The 23,919-nt window shown below is 34.7% G+C and overlaps 2 protein-coding genes across 2 annotated transcripts; one reads left to right on the top strand and one right to left on the bottom strand.

Moving 5' to 3' along the window:
- Positions 1 to 874: 874 nt before the first annotated feature.
- Positions 875 to 6,130, top strand: LOC104227950 (eukaryotic translation initiation factor 3 subunit C-like). The gene is made up of 4 exons (XM_070168416.1): positions 875 to 1,049; positions 1,153 to 1,217; positions 1,897 to 3,702; positions 4,993 to 6,130. Exons 2-4 carry the CDS (start codon positions 1,194 to 1,196, stop codon positions 5,935 to 5,937), a joined length of 2,775 nt encoding a protein of 924 aa, XP_070024517.1. The 5' UTR covers positions 875 to 1,049; positions 1,153 to 1,193; the 3' UTR covers positions 5,938 to 6,130.
- Positions 6,131 to 23,388: 17,258 nt separating this feature from the next.
- On the bottom strand, positions 23,389 to 23,919 carry LOC104248788 (pectinesterase inhibitor-like). The gene has a single exon (XM_009805112.2). It carries the CDS (start codon positions 23,917 to 23,919, stop codon positions 23,389 to 23,391), a length of 531 nt encoding a protein of 176 aa, XP_009803414.1.

Below are 23,919 nucleotides of genomic sequence, written 5' to 3'. Positions count from 1 at the left end.
GTATTTTGTATATGATTTGTATATATTTTGTAAGTGGTGTGTTCTTCCTCTCTAAAATTCCAATCAAAACTTCATCTCTTAAAACAATTTTGATACATATCAACAACTTTATGTAAAATGATATTATTTATAACTTAAATACAAATTTCATACAACGATTCATACATTATACAACTATTTTTCAACATTCATATAACATTCAAATAAAAAAAATACAATTACAACATAATATAACTTAAATATAATTTACATACAACTTTAATACAATTTTGTAAGTATATTGTATGTCATGTGTTCTTCTTCTTTTTCTTCTTCGAGTTTCAATCTGAAATTCAGCTAAAATCAAGTCTAATCTTCACCAAACACCCTCAAAATTGAGATATAAACTCCAAAGAATATTGTCAATTATTTGCAACAACATCCAATCCAAACAAATAATATCTTTTGAAAACCCAAATTCGAAATCATAGCTTTGAAGCTTTTTAATGGCTGTCAATGGTGGAGAATCAAACGCCTTCAGAATTTATTGATTGACAATTTCAATTCGAACACTAATTGTGATACATGAAAGAAATTGCTGAAAAAAGAGAGAATAAAAAGCAGAGAAAATCGAAGGAAGAAAATTGGGAAAATTAAGGATAGAAAGAGAGAGAGAAACGGAGAGAGAAAGAGAGACGGGGAGAGATAAAGAGAGAGAGCGGTGATGGGAAATAAATAAATTCCTATTCAATTCATAATAATATAAAGGGATACTTATTAGTACTAATTGTATATAATTGGTAAATTATATATGCCCATGTAATTAAGTTAAAACTTGACCAGGGAGGGTAATAAAGTTTCGTATATAGCATAGGAAAAGTAAAAATCCCAAAACGAATTACATTGGGCCGTGGCGTTGTTCGATTAGTGACTTCATATTCCCACCACATAGAAGCCCAAAAGCGGAGTCGGACCAACCCTTATCATTCTGTAGGGTTTTTACTGTAAAATTCCATTCCCTCTTCTCTTTCTCGGCTAAGCTTTCTGTAAACCACAGTTCCAGCTTACAGGTTCGAATCTTTTCTTCTTCAAAATTGGTGTTTGTAAAACCGCTGAAGTATTTGTTGATTTATTCTCGATCTGATTTTTTATTTTTGTTTTGAGTAATTGCAGCTCATTCTATCTCCGTTTCTCGAAGAATTTTTTGAAGAAGTATGGCGTCCCGTTTTTGGACTCAGGTAAATGATTTTTTCACCTCAATTAAAGATTCAGTTCTTTCTTTATGTGTTTGGATGAGTAAAATAATCTATTCACCAATTTACAGTGGTAAAGATATATTTTTTTGATAACTATTGATAAAGATATTTTTTAAAATTAATTTATGAGAACTCTAGTGATAGATAATCCTAAATTATTGAATATTGGAATGAATCTGCTCTATATAGAGCTAAATGGATAATGATAATTCATATAGCCGATCCCAGCTAGCTTTTGATTGAGGCATAATAAATTGTTATGTGATTGTACTTGCATCTGGTTGTTTTGAATTGGATGTAAGAAGTGCCCGAACATAAAGAATGGATACTTGCATCTGGATGTTTTGAATTGCTTTCATAATCCAATTATTCAATGTCTAAGTGACCTTTGGATACAAATCACGATAATCCGTATTTGTTCACACTTTTTGCCAGCTATTCTGCTGAAAAGCAATTTACTTGTTTGTGTAAACAGTGTGATGTGAAATATAATCTTAAACTGTTCAGAAGGAATTGCTTAGTGAGCCTAGAAAATTTAAGGTGCTGTGAATGAGTGGTTTGTTTTTGTATATGGCAGTCTGTTGGGGATAGCTCATTCTGCATAAAGTATAAGGGTTTAGGGAAGGTGTTATTTAATTGATTCATACTATGGTATTTGCAGGGCGATAGTGAAACCGAGGAGGAGGAGGAGAGTGATTACGAGCAGGAGGATGATGAAGGGCCGGCTGAGACTACCACTGCAGCAGCTGGGTCAAGATACCTTGCAGCTGGTGACAGCGACAGTGATGAGTCAGATGGACAGAAGCGAGTTGTCCGGTCAGCAAAGGATAAGCGCTTTGAGGAATTGTCTGCTACCGTTGATCAGATGAAGAATGCTATGAAGATTAATGACTGGGTCAGCTTGCAGGAGAGCTTTGATAAGATCAACAAGCAGCTGGAGAAGGTCATGCGCATTACAGAATCAGTTAAAGCACCAAATCTCTATATCAAAGCTCTAGTGATGCTGGAGGATTTCTTGAGTCAGGCTTTGGCCAATAAGGAGGCAAAGAAGAAGATGAGTAGTAGTAATGCTAAAGCCTTAAATTCGATGAAACAGAAACTGAAAAAGAATAACAAGCAGTATGAGGAGTTGATTAACAAGTACAGGGAAAATCCTCCCGAGAGTGAGGATGAGGCTGGTGATGATGAAGAGTCAGAAGAGGAAGAAGAGGATGATGAAGAGGAGTTTGAGGAGGACCCAACAAAGATTGCAGCTGCGTCTGATGAGGAAGATGACGAAGATGAAAGTCGGGATGAGACAGCGGAGAGCGGTACTGGGTGGGAGAAGATGCTAAGCAAGAAAGAAAAACTTTTGGATAAACAGTTCAAGGATCCAAGTCAAATCACGTGGGAGACAGTCAACAAGAAGTTCAAGGAAATTGTTGCTGCTAGGGGAAGAAAGGGGACTGGAAAGATTGAATTGGTTGAACAGCTCACCTTCTTGACCAAGGTGGCCAAGACTCCAGCACAAAAGCTTGAAATTCTGTTTAGTGTTGTGTCTGCGCAGTTTGATGTTAATCCAAGTCTCAGTGGACACATGCCTATAAATGTGTGGAAAAAGTGCGTGCAGAATATGCTTACCATCCTCGATGTTTTGACCCAATACCCAAACATTGTGGTTGATGACATGGTGGAACCAGATGAAAATGAGACCCAGAAAGGAGCAGACCACTCGGGGACGATAAGGATCTGGGGAAACTTGGTTGCCTTTGTTGAAAGGATAGATGTAGAATTTTTCAAGAGCTTGCAGGTAATTGATCCACATACCCGTGAGTATGTTGAGAGGCTGAGGGATGAGCCGTTATTTTTGGTTCTTGCTCAAAATGTCCAACATTATTTAGAACGGGCAGGAGACTACAAGGGTGCTGCGAAAGTGGCTCTCAAACAGGTTGAATTCATTTATTATAAACCACAAGGAGTGTATGATGCTATGAGGAAGTTGGCTGAGCTTACGGAAGGAGAAGGAGAGGCAGAGTCTATAGAAGAAAACAAAGTGGTTGAGGAGAGTAGAGGTCCAACTGCATTTGTTGCAACTCCAGAGCTTGTGCCCAGGAAACCTGCTTTTGAAGAGAACAGCAGGACATTGATGGACAGTCTCGTTTCTCTCATATATAAATATGGGGATGAACGCACCAAGGCCCGTGCAATGCTCTGTGATATATACCACCATGCTATCTTGGATGAGTTTTCAACATCCCGTGACTTGTTATTGATGAGTCACTTGCAAGATAATATCCAGCACATGGACATTTCAACTCAGATACTTTTCAACAGAGCCATGGCTCAGCTCGGTCTCTGTGCATTCAGGGCGGCACTTGTTGCAGAAGCACATGGCTGCTTGGCTGAACTCTATTCTGCCGGCAGGGTGAAGGAGTTACTCGCGCAAGGTGTCTCCCAAAGTCGTTATCATGAGAAGACCCCAGAACAGGTTTCTTATTACGTGCCATTATATTCCTCCTTTGTTATGTTTTGAGATTAGCTGCTTTATTGTACTTCATAATTGTAGTAGCTAGCATCTGTTTCTGAGTGTTTGTGTTGCGCAGTTCAACAAGAAAGTAGGTTCTAGTTGAAACTCGAAAAGAAAGATCAGTTTATTAGTTGGTTTACTTAATGACTTACGTGGGTATCTAAAGTTGTAGCTTTAGAATCCCGTAAAAGGGCAATACTCTGTAACTTTTTCTACTTAAATCTGAGGCGTTCCCTCATGGTTTTCATAAGAGAAGACACCAAAAAGAAGCCAAAAGATTCCTGAGTAGTCAATCCTTAGCATAATCCATGCCATTTCCACTACTGCGAGTGAGAAGTCGTAATTCTTGGCAACCATTTGACTGAAAATGAGGAAAAGAGCCAAGAATTGATAGGTGTGGCAATTAAGATTTGACAGCATAATAATGCAGATTGAAAGTCCTGCTAATAGAGACAGATAGGTGAAATTTGTGATATTATCTTCGGAATTGTACTTTTTGTGATAGCTGAAAGAGGAAATTGCTATTAGTAGGCAAAGGAAATTATGGGAAATTAGAAAATGAATTGAAAGCATATCAGGGCACAAATTGGGTGTGTAGTGCTAAAGACATGAACTTGAAGAATATATGGTCATGCTTTGCTTGAACCATTTTTGTGGTTGAATGCTGACAAAAGTGAAATTTGGAGAGAAGACAAAATAAGAAGAAACGTTTTAGAGGAGAATTTGATGAAGTGAAGAAATGTGTAAGGTGGAGGTGGTGGACCTGAACAGAGAGTTTGGGTAATAAAGGAACTAAAATGATAACTTATACTTGAATAACTAAGAATTAAATCATTTGTTATTTATTTTGCTTTCTCCACGTGTGGTAGAAGGAACCTGTTGGGAACCATTCCTCACACATGCGGGAGTTTAGAGGGTTTTAACTTTTGTTATTTTAAAAGATTTTAGACATTAACTGCTGACATAATGTCTCGAAAACGGAACTAGCAAAACTTGTTCTTTGGAAGGATGCTCGGGAGTAAACCAGGGATAGTAAACTTAAAAGAACGTTGCAGAACTTTGAATTAATTCCATCAGTTTTAGCCAAATTCGTCCGAACGAATTCATAGTAACTGAAATAATCATATATTTTATATCGGATTGCACCCTCAACTGGCTCATTTATCAGATAGTTCTTTTTCTTTTTTTGTGAAATTTCTTCATTATGATTCTCACCAAAGCTTCTAAACTATGCATGTTGGACACTTTTAGGAGCGGATGGAGAGGAGGCGTCAGATGCCGTATCATATGCATATAAATCTTGAGCTTCTTGAGGCCGTCCATCTGACATGTGCAATGCTTCTTGAAGTGCCAAACATGGCAGCTAATAGCCATGACATGAAGCGCAGGGTTATTAGCAAGACATTCCGGAGATTGCTTGAAGTGAGTGAGAGGCAAACTTTCACCGGCCCACCTGAAAATGTGAGGGACCATGTAATGGCAGCGACAAGGGCCCTCAAGCAAGGAAACTTTGAAAAGGCTTTTGATGTTATCAACTCCCTCGACGTGTGGAGGCTGCTACGCAACAAGGATAGTGTTCTTGAGATGCTTAGGGGCAAAATAAAAGAAGAGGCACTGAGGACCTATCTTTTCACATATTCTTCTTCTTATAATTCTTTGAGTTTGGATCAGCTTGCAGGGATGTTTGACCTTTCAGATTCACAGATCCATAGCATCGTGAGCAAAATGATGATTTCTGAGGAGCTTCATGCAAGCTGGGATCAACCATCCCGATGCATAGTCTTTCACGATGTTGAGCATACAAGACTGCAGTCTTTGGCATTCCAGTTAACGGAAAAGCTGTCAGTATTAGCAGAAAGTAATGAAAGAGCAACAGAATCGAGGATGGGTGGTGGTGGATTGGAGGGCATTCCCCTGAGGCGCAGGGACGGCCAAGATTATGCTGCTGCAGCTGCTGGTGCTGGTAAGTGGCAGGACTTCTCCTTCTCACAAGGCAGACAAGGTGGCGGTGGTGGCCGAACAGGATATGTAGGTGGTAGATCAGCTTCAGGGCAAGCATCGAGGGACCGTACTAATCAGGCACGGGGGACTTACGGTGGTCAAGGCTCAAGATATCAGAGTGGTGGAGGTGCGAGGGGAAGTCAGATGGATGGATCAGGTCGCATGGTTAATCTTAACAGGGGGGTCCGCGCTTAGAGAGCTGTGCACAAAGTTTTGCATAAGAGAGAATCACAGAGCACTTTGAGGTCCTGGTTGTAGTTAAATTTATAGCTTTCTTTGTTACATAACCCATCGTTTCATTGTGTTAAATTGTTTTCTGCGACTTTCTAGTATCTTTTGGCAATGCCATACTGCTTTTCTCATTTAATGACATTCATTATGTTGGGTACATTCTTTTCTAATTTGATCTGCATCGATTATTAGCTGGTAGTACGTACAACCTAGAATTTTGTCACCTTCAAAGTCGTTTCTTCTTTGCTAGATACTGCACAATATTAATTGGTTGATTAGGTGTGTCACTACAAGTATCAATATGCCCGTCGTGAAACTTTGTTAGTAAAATTTGATTCTCTCAATTCTCGAGTGCACCAAAAATTCGAGGTCCTTATGGGTTTCCTTCTTGATCGGGGATAAATATCGAGACTTTGCGATATTTGGCCGACTTGTCTTTCTTTCGACGGGTGGATCTTGCAGTCAAGTTCCCTTCTGTCTTTGCCTAATAGCACCAGGTATTGGGAAGAGTTGATTTTGTATCAGATTGGAAAATTTGCAGATAAAATGCTGGAATATCAAATAGACCAACCAAGAAAAATTCCTGGAATGTTGATGGTGATTCCAGCAATGCAAAAGTGGAAAGGGTTAGCACTTAGCAGATAATTTGCAGAACATCAAATGGACCAATGAGGAAAAATTGCTTAAACCCGCATAGACCCGCCCCACCCACATAGCTTTAATCTCGCACTGCCTTGCACCCGCCCCCGCCCCCGCCCCGTTTGCCATATGAGTGGTGCAGATTAGGCCATAATTCCATGAGAGTAATAAAGCAAATTCAAATATTGTGCTCTCTTATATCTATCGAAAGTCACACTTTTATTTAATAGAGAAAATAGTCAACTTTTCCCTGTAATATCAGTAATTGAGCTACTTGGCGCTCTATTACTTTTGTCCAATGTTACTTCCATCGTTAGGAGAAAGTTTCAATTTTGTCTTTGAGTTCCAACTTTAGAGTAATTTTAAAGACCGTAGTCAAAAAGTTGAGGGTAAATTTAGATATCTTTTTCTCAAATAATTTGGACACGTAAAGCACTCCCGTTTCATGTTAGAGCTCCGTCAATGGCAAGGGCAAATATGCGATAATTTGCTAATGACAAGGTAAAAGAAAGCCATCCCACACCCTCCTTTAAATTGTACCTCTGCATCATAATGGTAATAAATTCGTGACTTAGGAGTAAACAAAAGATGAATAACAACATAAAAGAAACAATCGAAATCTTAAAAGTTTGAGATTTCTACACGGTAGAATTCTTATTAAAAAATATTTATACATATAATAGTACTTTTGCTTTATTATAAAAATAGCATATTCATTTACAGTTATAGCATTTTAAAAGATTCTTCCCCTTATTTGATGACCTCCAATTTCTTAAACATAAACCATTCAACACAAACCCATAAGCGAATGGTTTTGTTACGCCCCGCAATATTACATCGATATTACGTCCTGCAATATTATATTACGATGATGTTACATCCTGCAATATAATATTACGATGATGTTACGCCTTGCAGTATTACATTACGATGATGGTACGCTTTGCAATATTAAATTACGACGATGTTGCACCCTGTAATATTGTACGTTGAATTTGTCGTAAGGTAATTGACATCAGTCCAAGAAAAAGATTATTTGGAGATTATAAGGATTATGCTATTTCAAACAAGTGATGAGTAAATTCGTGAAGGTGAGAGGGGAAGCAAGTCAAAGAAAATAAATTTTCGTCCAAGTTTGACATGTTGAGATAAAATACGGGCCGAGTGTTAATACCCGAGAATTATAGACTAGTACCATACAAAGTACCATATGAACATGATAGTAAGGTATATAAAGTATGTTAAAAGTGAGTAGTATTTAAGTAAATTGAGATAATTCTCAATTATGTGGATTATTAGGTAATTATTGGTTAATGGGGATTAATAAATTAATTAAGGAATTAATTAAGATATTTGGATAGAATTCTTGAAGCCCAACGTGGCAGCCCACTATACACATATAATGACTCTTGAATTATGTGGTAAGGTGGCCTAATTAGGCAAGGGCGAGTCATTCTTGTGGGGCCTACTCAATAAGATAAAAATTCCATCTTTCTAGTTCATTAAAGAGAGATGGAATAAGAGATTCAACAAAGATTTTATATGAAGTCTTCGACAAGCTAACGGATGGAGTTCCTAACTTTGAGAGATCTTCTAATCTCATTAAAGTATGAAGCCTTCTTAATGAGATATTTGTTTGGTGATGCTAAGCTTACCGGATTTTTCCTTACTCCGGTCTTGCCGTCACGTGTTTTGTTGCAATTATCATATGTTAGAAGGATTGTCAAGAGAATCGGCTCAGGTATGTTAAGGCTATCCCTTCTTTCTTTTGGCATGATCAATACGACACAAACGAAACGAGCAAATGCGCACTTTTCATAAATGACCATATTCATAGAAATACTAGAGATGCTTATGTTCTTGATTCTCCATGTGTCATATTATTCTATCATCTGTTCACGGGTCTCAGAAAAATACGCAAGTTGAAGTAGTTTACTTTATGATATTATTTAAAGGCATAATGATCTTATGACACTCCAAGAAATTTTATTGACGTACTTCTCATGCATTGCATTCATGTACATATATATATATGCGATATGGGAAAATGTTATGACGTTATATACGCACCACCACCTGATCAGCTGGTATACGTTGATGATTTACCCACAGTGGTCGAGATGATATGATGGGATACCCTTAGAGACTTGATGATGTTATGCACACATATACCCATGCATAGTATGGAATTTATACACATATGCATGACATTATAAAAATAAAATGATTCACAAAGCTATGCAAACGTACATGTCGAGTCTTTTACTTCTTGTTTCTCTCACGTCTATTATTTACTGATTTTCATTCCTTACATACTTGGTACACTATTTGTACTGACGTCCCTTTTGCCTGGGGACGTTGCGTTTCATGCCCGCAGGTCCCGATAGATAGGTCAAGAGCCCTCTAAGTAAGATATCAGCTCAGCGGAAGATGTTGGTGCACTCCATTTGCTTCGGAGTTGCTTGTTTGGTTAGTATGATTTAGATGTGTATTGTTTGGTATGGTGGGACTCTGTCCCAACCATTATGAAAATTATGTATTCCTAGAGGCTTGTAGACAGATGTCATGTGCGTAAAAGATTATATGGCCTTGTCGGTCTATGTTCAGTGTACGAGTGATTATTTTGGCCTTATAGGCCCGTATGTCTTATGTATAACTTGGTATCACATATTGTATTCTACTTATCTTACGGCAGCCTTCTGGCTCAGTTATCTATGATAGTATGACATGAAAAGATACATTATGTTGGTACTCGGTTGAGTAAGGTACCGGGTGCCCATCGCGGCCCATCGGTTTGGGTCGTGACAAAAGTGGTATTAGAGCAGTTCTGTCCTAGGGAGTCTACAAGCCGTGTCTAGTAGAGTCTTCTTTATGGTGTGTCGTGCACCACACTTATAAGTAGGATGTTATGGGGCATTTAGGATTGTCACTCTTTCTTCTTACTCTAGATTGTGTGGTAGAGCACAGTTGTAAGAACACAATTTCCTAAACTCGACCTTATTCAGAATACAGCGATGCCTACATTTAGAAAGATGGTTGGTAAGGGATTTAATGCAGTTGTGAAAGAGTTGAGTCAGAAGAACCTGGTGAGCTTCTGGAAAAGAAGCCTTAAGACAAGAATATCTATCCACATTTATGGTGAAAGACAATGAGAGATTCAGAAGATAAATACAAGTTTCAACAAGTAAAGGAAGCAAGGTGAAAGAGGGTACGAGGTACCCAAATAATGAAGATTATCCTTATTTACCATTCAGGAAGAGAGATATAAGCATTTTTGAGTTACTTTCAACAGTAACAGAGGTATGTATAATTGGCCACACCGATCTAAGTTATGCCCTATTGGAGCTAACAAATATGGTTTAAGAGAAGGACATAATATCACGACCCGGCTGGGGTTAGAGTAACCCAAAATGGTGGATGAATTGTTTGTGTTAGTTGACATTGCTGAAGGATATTGCAAATGTGCTAATAGATCTCCTTGTGAGACACCCAGATTGTGCACTCTAGAATATTACAATTAGATGTGAATACTAGCATGATCAAAAAAATTCAGAAGATAGGCACTGAAAGCCTTGAAGGGATTAATATTATCTTAGCATGACCCTCATCCCTAGTAGAGCGAGGACGTTGAGCAACCCGAAGAGCCGATGGATGAAACAAGGAGAGATAAAAGTGAAAGAATGTCGTGTTGAAGTTTTCACAAGAAAGGGATATATAGAAATATTAGCAGAGTAATGAGAAAAGAGATAAGGAAGAATTATGAGTGAGATGTGATACATGGATGACAACGGTAGAGTGTGACAGAACCTATAGTCAAATAAAGAAAGAGACGAAAGGTGATGGGCCTTAAGACAACAAAAGAGTATAGGCCATACAGTCAGATCCTCATTTCGAGAAATAAGTTCACGACTCTAACGTGATTAAACGAAGAAAAAGTTAGACCCCAGAGTAATAGAAATCAGTATGTACTGGTGAACAAGATAAACTAAACATGAATTAGGAACTGAGTGATTTGATAATAGCCAGCATTATGAGAATTTCAGATTACATTCCGGCAATAATAGAATGGACAACAGAAGGAGATCCATGATGAATTTAGAGAATGGTCATTCAGGGAGACGCTTTCCTAAAGCAAGCAATATGAGCAAAGTTAAGCTTAAGAGACTGTATGTGCCAGTTACACTAAGTGTCACCATCGCGAGTGAGGAATTTTGTTATACTTGGTACAGAAGGATTACCGCAAGGCGAGTAAGGGTCATGGATGATGTGAAAGGACCCTAAAGATGAAGAGGAAAAATATCTATAGGTAGGTCGTCATAGCTCCAAGTCTTAGTACTCCCATAAAGGGGGGAATATGGAATGATAAAGGAAGAATGCGATAAAAATGAGAACGGGATGAGATTGCACTTATCCAAACATTACAGATATGCTATGATTCTAGAACGTTATGTAAGTAAGACGTCAAAAAAGGGAAGTAAGGGTTCTTGCATGGGATGTTATTGATAGATAAGGAGTTAGTACGTGAGGTAAGTTAAGACAATGAAATAACCCAAGAAAGATTACAAGGAATATGGATATGAGAACGGGCCGACGAGTAGTTAGTAGTTGATTCAGGAAGAGCCTAGTCATGACTAGACAAGAAGTTACAGACAAATCAGCAGATCATGCAAGATAAATGTAGTAAACCCCAACATGGAGAATTCAGCCTGGCAGTAATGTCATTATTATACTTGAGATATATTCGAATAAGAGTCGGGGTAGTTAAAGGTACCACATGAGTATTACATGGATACAATAAAGTGTCACTAGGAAGGCAGTCAAAATATCAGTTTAGAAGCAACCCTATAAGCATAAGGGCACAGAGGTAAGCAACTACGGATGATTATAGGTAAGGAAGGACATCAAAAGGTCCGTAATAATCTCACGACTTTACGAGAGTCAAGGGTTCTCCCTAAGTACTACAACGAAAGACTAGCTGAGGAAATAAGGAATAAGGCTTCAACCTAAGCACAACGACCTAAAGAGGAAATGGTCGTGTAACAACAGTCTCACAACAATATTGTAAGCACTCCAAAGGAAAGTGGATCCTATCGTGGCTAGTGAACGGGAAGTAAAATTAAAAATAATATTCGAGATCATATGAGTTGCATGAAAACTCTGGCATGTGTGGGCACTAAGATAAGCTAAGTATGGAGCAATAAGGGGGCAGAAAGTCCAGGAAAAGTGATAGCTTACGTTGAAAGAAAGCTAAAATAGAATGAAAGAAATTATTCGATCAATGATCCAGAGTTGGTTACGTTATGAATGCACTTAAGGGTTTGGAGTTTTATACATGCAGTATATACAGCCATAGAAGATTCTGGTATACATTAAAAGAAAGAATTGAACCCAGGTCATAAACGAAAGATTAAATTGTTAAAGGATTGTATCATGCATATTCCCCAGCGCCTATGAAAGGCTAAACAGAATAACTAATACCATGAACTACAAATCGGGAGATAACTTAAGCCGATATAAAGGCCGATCAGAAGAAGGAGGAAACTAAAGAGTTACATCAACGAAGTAAATTAGGAATCTGATTATTGGACCCAGAAGTTATAGGAATCATGATTGAGAACATAGAAGAATCACTCTTAATATTAGAGGTACAAGAGAGATAGCACAACAACCATATTCTATAAAGACTCTACGATAAAGCCAATTAGAAAAATATCAGCCTCATAAGAATTCAGTATGGAGCTCCCACCGGATTGTATAGGCACCAAAGGTGAAAGTATTATAATAGAGCTTCAAATGGTGGATGTGATTTATACCTGTGTGGGAGGGAGGTTATGAAAGAGAGATAGAAGAATGTGAGATGATATTTTAATGTAAGTAAGGTAAAGGTGAATAATGTACGAAATACTCAAGTATAGAAGGATGAGAATGGTCCATACTTGAGGTAAAAGACTAGAAGCGCTGGGATTCAGTATCCAGGAATGATAACAGCATCGTCAGTAGCATACCTTCCAGCCTATAGTTTCTAAGTACTGAAAGGTCTAATTAGAGAGTAAAAGAAGAGTTAGAGACGATGTGATGTCTCGCTTGATGTTCCAGAAAAGCATAAGGGAATCGATCGCAAGCTAAAGCATGATAGAATGACAAGGTTTTAGAAAGACAAGAGTAAGGATAAGAAGAAGGCAAATGAGAAGTTGACGAAAATGGATAAGTCCTCGGGACTAAGCCCGTGAAAACAAAGGAGCTGATGGTTCCTCTAAGTTATAGAAAGCTCAATTTAGCCTGAATGAACTCAAAAGAGGCTAAGACTAGTAGCATTTAGAAGAGATGGGATGCTGCCCTGGTAGCAGAATGAGGGTGTAACTGTGATAAATAAAGGATGACGTTTGGGCCTTCGCTTGAGTAATGATTTGAAGAAGAAAAAAAAGGGAAAAACGGATTTCATGAATTATAAGGGACTAAAATACCCATATAAGGTGAGTCACATTGGGATGCTATAAAGTACGGTTATGGAAGTATAGTATCACCCCTAGGTGGATCAATCTAATCACTCCATATGTCCACGATGAAACGCGAGCCCTAGCGGCGGTGTTACATAAAAGATCAAGTTATCAATGGTAGATGATGAATCAACATTAAGGTGAATCAACAATAGATGGATAAAAGTTCAACAATATGAGATAAGATTAAACCATCAGTCTTAAGGATAAGCAACGAGAGTAACCTGGAGTTGGTTGCAGACCTCAGTAACGATAAATCGAAGTAAGAATTATGGCATAGTATGACCTACATAGATGCAGTAAAGTCATACTAATGGATAACCAGATCTATGAAATAAGATATGGCTATATTCGCAAGTTCTACAAAGTACCGAGTGAAGAACTTCAGTACACCTATAGATGCTAGAGAGGCATCCTATTAAGCCTTGTATATGTTTATAAAGTAAGGCCTAGAGATTGGCTAAAAGCTGGAGGAAAAAGGTGAGAAGAGTCGTATAGGCACACTTACAAGGTCAGTATCTAGAGGCTGCATGATAGATGGTAGCAACAGTTACGAGATTGGAAGAATTCGATCACAAGTCATGGCGTGGGAAAGAGACCTAAAGGGGGGAATGCTCTGGCCTTTGGATTTATTTACAGAACAACTACCTAAATGGCAAGGAGAGTATTAAGGTATTCACAAGAGCTATAATTTATGAAAATGATAAGAGCATCAGTCAACATTCGAGGATGAATGTTCCAAAGGGGGGAATGATATTACGCCCTACAATATTACATCGATATTACATCCCACAGTATTATATTACGATGATGTTACGTCCTATAGTATTATATTACGATGATGTTATGACTTGCAATATTACATTACGATGATATTATGCTTCGCAGTACTAAATTACGACGATGTTGCACCCTATAGTATTGTACGTTGAATTTGTCGTAAGGTAATTGACATCAGCCCAAGGAAAAGATTATTTGGAGATTATAAGGATTATGCTATTTCAAACAAGTGATGAGTAAATTCGTGAAGGTGAGAGGGAAGCAAGTCAAAGAAAATGAATTTTCGTCCAAGTTTGGTATGTTGGGATAAAATACAGGCCGAACGTTAATACCCGATATTTATGGACTAGTACCATACAAGGTACCACATGACCATGATAGTAAGGTATATAAGTATGTTAAAAGTGAGTAGTATTTAAGTAATTTGAGATAATTCTTAATTATATGGATAATTATTAATTAATGGAGGATTAACAAATTAATTAAGGAATTAATTAAGACATTTGGATAGAATTCTTGAAGCCCAACGTGGAAGCCCACTATACACATATAATGACTCTTGAATTATGTGGTAAGATGGCCTAATTAGGCAAGGGTGATTCATTTATGTGGGGTCCACTCAATAAGATAAAAATTCCATCTTTCTAATTCATTAAAGAGAGATAGAATAAGAGATTCAACAAAGATTTTATATGAAATCTTCAACAAGCTAACAGATGGAGTTCCTAACTTTGAGAGAACTTCTAATCTCATTAAAGTATGAAGCCTTCTTAATGAGATATTTGTTTGGTGATGCTAAGCTTAACAGATTTTTCCCTACTCCGGTCTTGCCGTCACGTGTTTTATCGCGATTGTCGTATGTTAGAAGGATTGTCAAGAGAATCAGCCCAGGTATATTAAGGCTATCCATTCTTTCTTTTGGCATGATCTATACGACACAAACGAAGTGAGCAAATGCATAATTTCCATAAACGACTATATTCATAGAAATGCTAGAGATTCGTTTGTTCTTGATTCTCCATGTGTCATATTATTCTATCATCTGTTCATGGGTCTCAGAAAAATACGTAAGTTGAAAAAGTTTATTTTATGATATTATTCAAAGGCATAATGGTCTTATGACACTCCAAGAGATTTTATTGACGTACTTCTCATGCATTGCATTCATGTACATTGACCCATGATCAGATGGCGTTATATACATACACATACACACATATGTATATGTACATATATATATATATATATATATATATATATATATATATATATGGGATATGAGAAAATATTAGGGTGTTATATACGCACCACCACCTGATCAGCTGGTATACGTTGATGATTTTGCCCACAGTGGCCGAGATGATATGATGGGATACCCTTAGAGGCTTGATGATGTTATGAACACATATACCCATGCATGGTATGACATTTATACTCATATGCATGACATTATAAAAATAAAATGATTCACAAAGCTATGCAAACGTACATGTCGAATCTTTTACTCCATGTTTCTCTCACGTCTATTATTTACTGGTTTTCATTCCTTACATACTCGATACACGATTTGTACTGATATCCCTTTTGTCTGGGGATGCTGCGTTTCATGCCCGCCGGTCCCGATAGACAGGTCGAGAACCCTCCAAGTAGGCTATCAGCTCAGCGAAAGATGTTGGTGCGCTCCATTTGCTTCGGAGTTGCTTGTTTGGTTAGCATGATTTAGATGTCTATTGTTTGGTATGGCGGAACTCTGCCCCGACCTTTATGAAAATTATGTATTCTTATAGGCTTGTAGACAGATGTCATGTATGTAAAAGATTGTATGGCCTTGTCGGCCTATGTTCAGTATACGAGTGGTTATTTTGGCCTTGTAGGCCCGTATGTCTTATGTATAACTTGGTATCACATGTTGTATTCTACTTATATCACGGCAGCCTTCTGGCTTAGTTATTTATGATAGTATGACATGTAAAGATACGTTATATTGGTACTCGGTTAAGTAAGGTACCGAGTGCGCATCGCAACCCATCGGTTTGGGCCGTGACAGGTTTTGAGCCATATTAATCTATTCATAATTTTCTCTTATCATTAATTAGAACTTTCCAAGCTTGCGTTTTCTATGAAATTTTCCTTCTAATAATTTTTGCTCTTAAAATCATATTTTTATTATTCTTTCAAACAGAAATGCATAATACTTGCATATCTTTTATGCAAATAGTATATATATTGACGCATAATTATTAAAAAAAAAAGGTATATTTGTGTACATTTCGGTGTATGTATTATGTATCTGATGTATAATTTATGTATACCTTATGAAATTTGTATATACTTTATGTATTTGCCATATAAAATATAGGGAAAAGGTCCAAATTTGTCCCTCTATAATTGTATATTGTTTACAAGTGTCCCCCATTATACTTTTCGTCCATTTCCGCTCTTGCCGTTAACAAACTTTTCAGATTTGCCCCTAACCTTAACATCCCTACACTATAGCAGCTACCCCTTAAATTTTTTCCCATGTCAGCTACCAAATTAGATGGCACTATGTCATTCACCACATAATGAGTCAAGATATGGGGCCATTCACCGATCCCTAATTTTAATACCTGATTCCCATTTAAAATCCACTATTTTCCAATCTATACCCACCTAGTCTCCTCCAAATCTGTTCATTTTCCATTTTTACTTCTATTTTTATTTCATTTTCTTCCTCTTTTTCTTTACATCTCTTTCTTCCTCATCAAAACACCACGTCATCTCCTTCACACCATTTTCACCAGAACAAGAAAATTAAACAAACAATCTAAGCTAAAATGAAATAACATGATAGTAAATTAAATTTTTAAAATTTTGAATTAAATTCATGTGTTCGTTGCTGGGTCAGATTCAAGTAAGAGACTTGGAAGTCCATTATTGAAAAATTAGCATTAAATGTGATTCATCGGCTTCACCATTGTTGAGCTTTAAAAGTTCCAGATTTGAATATTTCTTTTGAAACTGGTAGCAGTTTGAAAATTTTGTATCAATCTTGTGAGAATCATTTCTTGAATTAAGGAAAGAAAGTAAAATTAAAAAAGGAATAAAAAAGAAAAAATGGTTAGAAAATTCTGGGTGAATGAAGGGTGCTGGGGGTGATGAGGACGACGCGTGTGGTGGTGTGGCCGTGTGGGGGAGGGGTCTAAGGCAGATTAAAGTCCCTTCCTTTTCACTTGTTTGTTTCTACGTGCACCTTTTTATTTTTTTAATATGACATAGCAGCGGACATGAAAAAAAATTGGAGGGGTCAGCTGCTAAGGTTAGGGGCAAATTTGAAAAGTTTGTTAACGGCAGGGCGAAAATGGGTGAAAAGTATAACGGGGGACACATGTAAACAATATACTATAGTAAAGGGGTAAATCCAGATCTTTTCCCTAAAATATATACTTTGTATATGTGAGGAAAATATTATTTATTATTCAATATCTATTTTATGTACAAACAGTAACAAAAATTTATATTTATATGCTTATATATACCATTATTATTCCTTATGTATAAATATACGATAAAATAAATTTTAAAACTTAATATTATATAAATAATAGTATTAATTAACCTTTTTATTGATTGAATTCTTTTTGTGACATAAGATTCTCGCTCAAACAATGGGATACTATACCTACACGAAGAAATTATTTTTGGATTGAAATAATCCTCCTAATACGTTTCCATTTATATGTTCTTATTTTTAGGAGTATTGATTATTTTTAGGAAACTGAATGGGTTTGGATGTTTTTTTAGGAACTTAATGCTTTGAATTTTTTGTTAAACATGATTATTGATCCATGTTTATAGCTTTCTGCCAAGTAATATATTTATTTAGCTGCCATGTCATGTAAAATACCTTCTGCTGCTAGGTTTTTGAAATTTTTCTTAAATATTGTCTATTTGTGTTTTTTTTTTGTTGCTCCGTAGATGTCTCTCGGTAATAATGACCTATAGTAGGTTTAATATTTGATGTTATTACGAAATTAATTAGGATTTAATTAGAAGGCTAATAGAATACACATGTAAGTCAAAACCTCACAAGATGACGAGAGAAAGAGAAATTCATTAAATAAAACCCTTGTCAGGGTTCCTACTATATTTTCGGAAGAGTGTACAATCATATCACTTATAAAAAAAAATTTAAGTAAATTCTTGATAAACATTAATAATTGATATACCGGTAAAAAGGGTAAAATTACGAGTTTAGGTTCACTATCTTGTAAAAAAGATCTTTTTACTTTTTATAACTTAAATTTGTTTGAAACCTTCCCCCTCCCCCCACCCCTTCCCCTTCCCCCTTTTCCCCCTTTGCATTCCGAAAGATGTGATGTATATGCCACATAAGTTTAGGGGTCATTTGGCTGGAGGTATTAGAAAAAATAATGCAAACATTAACTCTATGTATTACTAATACCTTGTTTGCTATATTTTTTCAATATATGTATAATTAATACTTATATTTGTTATACATAATACTTGGTATTATCATATGTATAAGTAATGTATAAAAAATCATGGCATCAGTAATACCAAGGCTATTAATGCATGCATTAGTATGGTTAAAGATATAATTGTCCTTAAAGTCCCTTAAAGCTAGAGAATAGGAGTGCATTTTTGTAAATAACTATTTTTCTTAAAAATTGTGCAATGCATTATAATTTTAATACACCACATCAAAGAGTAAATAAGAAATAATATCTGCATAACTAATGCTTGCATTACTAATTCATACATTACTAATACACCTTATTCCGCACTATTCTTATACAACCTACCAAACTTGGAATTTGTCAAGAACAATTCTGTTGGCTGCACCAAAATCAACCCAGGCTTTAGTGCCGGGTGGAGAGGGATTAGAAATCATAATGGTGAACTGTTAGCTGCTTATGCAATCCCTTTTGGTACTATCACAAATAATATGGTAGAATCATTGGCTTCGAAGACTAGATTAGATTGGTGTGTGGAGAAAGGATGCAAGATCATATCATTGTGAAAATTGACTCTTTGTCATTGTTAACTGGTTGCTTGGAAAACTAAAAATTTCATGGAAGTTAATCGACAGAATTCTAGATTTGAGACACAAACTCGAACTTAACTACGAATTTCGTCGCTAATTAGTTGCTAAATCGCTAGTAGCTAGCATAATATTTTGAAAATCTGACGCTAAATGAGATTAGTGATAAATTTTTCAGTTTAGCTATATAATTTATCCGTCGCTCAAATATGAGTTATGGAGGATAGGATAGTAGCACTTACTATAGAGAAAGAAATAAGGTTGTTGATATCCTATGTAATTATGACTTGAAAGTTAGACCTATGATATGATTTCACAATCTGCTACAACTACGAAAGGAGACTAGAAAAGAATACAGAATGGACATATTGGAATTCCCTTTATTTAGAAATGAAATAATCCAAGCATACCATCTATCTGGACAGAAGCCTAGATAGAAGATATCAATTTAATGTTCCTTGATGGTAATACACAAATAGGCACTCAAACTTAGTCTCAGCTAGCAAGTATGCCATCAATTAATGGGTATGCACAAGTAGATACATTAATTTGTATAAAGTTGAACACGTAAACACAAACGTTACACATAAATTTTGGAGATAATTAGATGATCATTTTGTAAGTTGGAGTGTTTAACTAACAAATTATAGATCAGAATCACAAGCATTTGTAGCACGGGATTTGAGAAATTTAGCCACTCCTGTCCTTAGATACCATGAGATGAGAATGCAGACCTCCAAGAAAGGTTAACCCAAAATTTAAACCACCAAATGTGCCATCTCATTACCCTTTTATGGTAATCTTACAAATTTAATCTATACTATATTAAAAGTATGAATACTCTTAACGAAATAACGTTCGCCTATTTTACCCTTTTAAAATAAAGTTCACATTAGATAAAATAGTCATGTGACATGAATCAACTAAAATTTTGGGTATTAAATATTTTCTTATTTGAATCATTTAAAATATCCTAATATATTTAGAACTTTTGAAGTTTACTATAAATATACAACTTTGACTTTTTCTACACCTTTTTACCCGGAAAAAACGTATCTTAGGAATTTGTATTTAATTTTAATTCCTTCAAAATTGCGTAAGAAGGAATAGGTATCTGTTATTGTTATGAGAAAACTTTTCTTGAAAAATTTGCTACTTTATCAAGCAGTAAAAGAAAAAAGAGCCTTTGAAAACTTTCTCTTCCTTTATGGTAACCAAAAGATAGCAAAACAACATTCTATGATTATAACCCTATTTCTTTTATGTCAAAGTATCAAAATAATTTTTTTACGAAAAACAAAAAAATATCCTAAATGCAAATAAAAACTATATCTTTTCAAGAAGGGACGAAATAATCCTCAAAGTGTTTAATAATTTCTAATTTAAATAAAAAAGTCATATATTGAGTATAATTACAATTTTATCTAATATGAAATGTACTTACGAAAAGTAAAAAAAGTCCATCTACAAGTTAAAAGAAAAAAAATAAAACATTCCTAAATTTCTAACGTAAATAAAAGAAAAGTAAACAAATTGCATTCCTAAAATTCACACATAAATAAATGAGAAAAATATGTTTTCAACTAGGAATTAGATTTTTTTCAATTCCTAAAATCAACGCTAAGTAAAGAGAAAAATATCTTTTCAACAAGTAAGCAAATTGTAACTAAAGAGAAAAATAATTCTAACTACTTTTGTTATGGGATTTTTTTTCCGGGAATATTGATCCTTATCAAATACTAAAAACTTAGGAGTCTTTTCTTAACCCTTTTTATTTATGTTTTGAATTTTAGAGATGTTATATGTTTAATTTGAATGCAATCTAATTTTATCTCAAAAGGTGTCAAATTCATTCTAATTTGATGTAAGAAACGAACCATCCTTAACTTTCTATAAAATTATGGCCTTAGCGAATATATTTGCTTTTTTAATCCTTTAAAAACAGATTCCATATTAGATAAAATAATCATTTAATTATTTTCTAATATTTAGAAGTTCAAAATCAAATATATATTTTTTAAAAAAAAATCTTATTTAAACTATGTAGAATGTCCTAATATTTAGGACTTCAAATTCAATTAAAATTTACCTTACTTCAAATCAAATTCAATCAAAATTCACCTTACTTCAATTCTTTCCTTAAACCAGCATTTATATTATTGTGGACATGCTTTTAGAGTTTAATGCGTATTCTTAGCCTCCGATGTATATAATCGTTAGTCTCTTTTTCTTTTTCAAATATGTTCAATAATTAATTAGCTAGAAGACATCACCAATGCATGTTAAGTTTTTTCCTTTTTTTTTTTTTTACTTTTAAAGAGTATATAATTTAACTTTCGGTATAAATTTTTAGAAGTCAGAATTTGCCGTATTTAAAAAATAAATTAATTTACATCCATAATATGTAAAATTCTAACTATAAATGATATCTAAATTTTAAATAAAACTAATATACTTGGAAAAAAATAGAGGAGAACACGTTTTTAAACTTTTAATATCTTTTGTCATAAAAATAGCAACCTCATTTTTCTACATAAAATATTTATTTTAGAATCTTGATAAATTAAAATTAAAATTTTATTTTTGTATTGTCTAGAAAAATTGAAAATTGATTTATTCCTTACACGATGATTAGCATAAAGTTTCTACACTTCATTTATACCAACTGAAAGACTGTGCGCTTAGTTGCGTTAAAAAAAAAGTTTGTCCTAAATTGACAATTAATTAAGTAATAACTATTTTATTGTATTATGATATTATTAATAAAGGAAATGTTGAGTGAGATGTAATAACATAACATATTTTATATATTATATAATAATGATAATAAAATCTCTAAACTCCAAATACCATATAACTAATTCAACCAAATATCATCTTATATTGAATTCAGCTATTGTATAGATGTAATAACATTCATTTTGATCATTTGAACAAATATCGCATTTAGTATAACATCAATTGCTAATTTTTAATAATTTATTCTTCTTACACAATTTATATTAATTGACGTGATATACACGTGCAACACACGTACACTAAAACTAGTCTAAATAAAATGAAGGAAAAATAATTTATTTAGAATCCCATAAATTTCTTAATGATCTTAAAATTTTGTGGTAATCTAAAATTCCTCTTTTAGACATTAAAAAAGTAAATTAACAAATATAAAATCTTAAACAATTTAGGTTTCTTACCTCAATTTTGAATTAATTTTCCATCATATATATATATATATATATATATAAGCTTTTAAAATTAGCACGGCTGCATCACTCATACACATGAAGAGGTTAAAAGTCAACGATAAGGGTGTACAAAGGAAACCGACAAACCGTATCAATCCGATAATCCGAGTCAAATTGAGAAAAAAAATCCGACTATGGTTTGGTATTGGAAAAAAAAACCCGACCATAATTAGTTTGGTTTGGTTTTAACTAAAGAAAGTCTAACTGAAATCAAACCAACCCGACATTACATATATAGAAATTTTAGATATATTTAATATATAAATATACTTATTGTGATGTAATTTACAAAGATTTCTTATTATTTTTTTTGTAATTTTATCTTTTAAGGTATTATTTCAAGGTTGGACTTAGAACTTTTTAATGTTCCAATAACTGTTATAGCCATTAATATTAGTAAATTAAATAAGGCTAACAAAAGCCAAACCAAAATCAAATCAATACTAATGCTAACAAAAGACAATCAATTCAATACTACGAACGAGAATGTATTGAATATCTATTTTTCTTTTTGCAATAATTCAGATAAAAATGCATAACCTATTTTTATTTTTTCTTTAGCGTTTAATCATGTAATTAATACTCCTTTATTAGTCTACTTATTTTAGGATGACTTAGTACTTTTAAATTATGTTTATTTTATTATGGCTTTTTAATTAGAAATATTTATATTACATAATTTTATTGTCTTTATTGTTGAATATTTTAGGATAATGCCATGACACATCTCATATTTTGTATTATTTTCTTGGAAAATACTTTATGTAGTTGCATCTTACTAGGATTAAAAAAATATTATGAGCGCAAGTTACATGTTTTGCTCTACGAAGATTTTACCAGAAAAAACCCGAATAACCCGAAAATCCGAGAAAACCCAAAAAAACTGAGATTGAAAAACCCGAGTTTTATTGGTTTGATTTGATCTTTAGATTTAATAATCTGACACAATTGGTTTGGTTTGGTAATTGTAAAATTCGAACCAACCCGGCCGGCCTATGTACATCCCTAGTCAACTATTTAAAAGACAATTTCATCTGATTAATTAAGTAAAAAAAAAAAAAAGAGAATTACAATGGAGATAAACAAGTAACTAGAAAGAAAAAGAAAAAAAATCGTTCCCCATGAATTTTTTGAAAAACCTAAAGGGACAATTTTTTTTCTAATTTATTAATTGGCGTTCTTGCCATAACACATGACAATGCATTTATTAATTTTTTGGCGATGTCGAATTAGAAAGAACATCTGCAGCAGCGACAACAATACTACCAAGAAATCCTAGGTTCTCATTGTCCTTGGTAAGAGTTGACACATAATTACCTGGTACTTTTTTAAAAGTATTCTCACAATTTGATGCATCTTCCTCTACTATATTTCCTGCTGTGTTTACATTACTGTATTGACCTTGTATCAAAAACTCCTCTGCAGCTTTTAAAGCATCAACGGCTGCTTGGTAATAATTCAAACACAATGAATATATCACTTTTAGGTTACCGTCTTCTTTTTGATCTTGAAAGGTGTCAATCTTTGTGATTGTTCCCGAGGCGTTTGCCACGGCTAAGTTTAGGGCCTCTTGTGTCAACTCATGAGGACTCCTATGAGGATTTAGACCAAAGACTTCCAAACAAAACCTTGGATTTTTTGATTTGATACATACTTGGGACAAGGGGTTACTTGTACTTGGTGCTATTAAGGAAGAAATAATTAGACATAATACTAAGGAAGAAGAAGATGTTGCCAT

The sequence above is a fragment of the Nicotiana sylvestris genome, chromosome 2 (assembly GCF_000393655.2).
Source record: "Nicotiana sylvestris chromosome 2, ASM39365v2, whole genome shotgun sequence".
NCBI lineage: Eukaryota > Viridiplantae > Streptophyta > Magnoliopsida > Solanales > Solanaceae > Nicotiana > Nicotiana sylvestris.
This window is presented reverse-complemented; position numbering and strand designations above follow the sequence as displayed.

Coding starts and splice junctions, on each gene's coding strand:
- LOC104248788 (XM_009805112.2), bottom strand. CDS start 23,919: ATGGCAACATCTTCTTCTTCCTTAGTATTATGTCTAATTATTTCTTCC.
- LOC104227950 (XM_070168416.1), top strand. CDS start 1,194: ATGGCGTCCCGTTTTTGGACTCAG. Junction 1,218..1,896: donor CGTCCCGTTTTTGGACTCAG/GTAAATGATTTT, acceptor TGGTATTTGCAG/GGCGATAGTGAAACCGAGGA. Junction 3,703..4,992: donor ATGAGAAGACCCCAGAACAG/GTTTCTTATTAC, acceptor GGACACTTTTAG/GAGCGGATGGAGAGGAGGCG.